The 1,898-nt window shown below is 41.9% G+C and overlaps 1 protein-coding gene across 1 annotated transcript in view; it reads right to left on the reverse strand.

Annotated features, from left to right (window-relative positions):
- Window positions 1-228: 228 nt before the first annotated feature.
- LOC110031785 (VAN3-binding protein-like) overlaps window positions 229-1,898 on the reverse strand; it is a 3,744-nt gene continuing 2,074 nt past the window's right edge. Inside the window, exons 3-7 of the mRNA XM_020735183.1 lie at window positions 1,672-1,898; window positions 1,224-1,457; window positions 1,092-1,141; window positions 955-1,012; window positions 229-872 (exon numbers count right to left, since the gene is read on the reverse strand). The exon at window positions 1,672-1,898 is cut by the window's right edge and continues 206 nt beyond it. Coding sequence (XP_020590842.1) covers window positions 658-872; window positions 955-1,012; window positions 1,092-1,141; window positions 1,224-1,457; window positions 1,672-1,898 — 784 coding nt within the window. The 3' untranslated portion in view covers window positions 229-657. The remainder of the gene's footprint in view (window positions 873-954; window positions 1,013-1,091; window positions 1,142-1,223; window positions 1,458-1,671) is intronic.

Here is a 1,898-nt window from a genome sequence, read left to right on the forward strand (position 1 = left end):
TATATATATATATATATCTTATTCAGTCTTTCATCACAGTGAGTATGACATCTAACTAAATAATGTATCTAATTATTAATTAAAATGACATATTAGTCGGCAAATTTATTTCAATATAATGCAAAAAACATGTGAAGCTGAGTCAACTTCATGAGAGCTGTGCACACCAACATAAATTAATTGCTGAAAAGTAAAGACATTAATTGAATGGAACATGATACATCCCCTTAATTATTATTAGAATAACATAATTTTACAATTTTTTTTTATATTTGAAGTCCTTTTTTTTTTCTTTTAATAGGATCTACCTGGTTCAACAAGATCAGCAGAGATTGTATTTTCTTTCCCTTTGAACATCTCATTTATTTAAACATAATACAATCCGAACAAGGTGACAAAAACCAGTCAAGAGTTTCCTTTAAGAAAAACCCAAGAGCACATGAAGATAAAGAGATAAAATAACAGAGCCCACCCAAGCAAGAAAAATATTATGTTCGAATTCTGGGCGTAAGCTGTGTCCGGACAAGGGCTGTCTCTTGATGCACCGCAGTCTTTATCTGAACGCAACTAATGTGGAAATCAAAGAGAGTTTCTACCATAAAAGCCCACCTCTTTAATTTCACGTTCCCTTTGTCGCTTAATTGCAGGTTATTCTCTTCAGCAAAGAGCTGGACGTGCTTTCTCGCCAACAATGGCAAGCAGCCGAGCGACGCCATTCGTCCACATCTCATACTCTCTCTGTCCTCTGCACTCAAACTCGATCACTCTCTGCTCCGCCGTCTGCAACCCAAAGTAACGCCGCTCTTCGCCACCATCCAGCAAATGCCTCCCCGGCCATGCAGAAATATCCTTGCTTACGCCGATCACCACATCTGCAACCACAATCAGAAGAAATTAATCTCCGTTTCACAAAAAAAGAGAGAAAAAAACCAGTGATGAAGATGAACATATTACTTTTCTTCTTCTTGGTTATGGTTCCTGCTACGTGCCGGCTCTTCATCTTCAGTTTGACCTGCAAATGCCGACGCTGTTCAGAAAGCAAGAAACTTTTTCTAAAAAATAAACCCTAAAAGCGTTTTTCTGAGCTTCACCAGGCCGCTTCTGTGGATGTAAACTGAAACATTCTTCCAGTGGAGATCGCCTGCATTGAAAAAGATGACATTTTTAGCAATCGCAACGTTATTGGGACAATAAATAATGAGGAGACTGAAGATTAAAAGTACCTTTCCGAGTTCTTTTAAGTAATTCTGAGCCACGAGCAAGAAGCTCCTGGCTGCAGAGACCCAGAAAATTCTCTCCAGGAATGAGCTCGCCGCTAGAATCCCCTGCTTCGCCAACTGAGTGGTGCCTATGGTGATTCTGGTTAGCAGCAAATCCCTTCTCCACCGGAATGACGGCAGCTATGTTCCACATTTCCTTCAAGACTCTTGCTTTCAGCGTTGCAGCTCCCCTTAGCGCTGTCATTTGAAAGATCAAAATGCATGGTAAATACATTGGTTCGGTGGTTAAGAAAAATCACCTACATAATTAATTTATAAATATAAAAAATTCAGATGATCTGTATGTAATTCTTCCTAAACAAAATCATTGTGAGAAATAATGAGACATTCTTAATACTGTTCTTCACATTTTTATTCTGATACTGTTTCTCAATCTCTCCTAAACTTCAACGTAGCCGTGTGGCGCCCCCCGCCGTAAGGGTGGCGATGTCGCCGGGAGTACGGACATTGACGGCCGAGGCGACGGCCGCAGCGAGATGTTCGCGTTCTGCACCCAAAGCTTCTGCGGCCTCAACGCACTGAGCAGCTACGAGAGTGGCAGCGGAGGCGATGGCTAGTTTCTTGCTAGCGGCGCAGTCATCCTTGCCGGAACCGGCGGCCGTAGGGGAGGGGGGCAGG

The sequence above is a fragment of the Phalaenopsis equestris genome, unplaced genomic scaffold (genome assembly GCF_001263595.1).
Source record: "Phalaenopsis equestris unplaced genomic scaffold, ASM126359v1 Scaffold000840, whole genome shotgun sequence".
Taxonomy (NCBI): domain Eukaryota; kingdom Viridiplantae; phylum Streptophyta; class Magnoliopsida; order Asparagales; family Orchidaceae; genus Phalaenopsis; species Phalaenopsis equestris.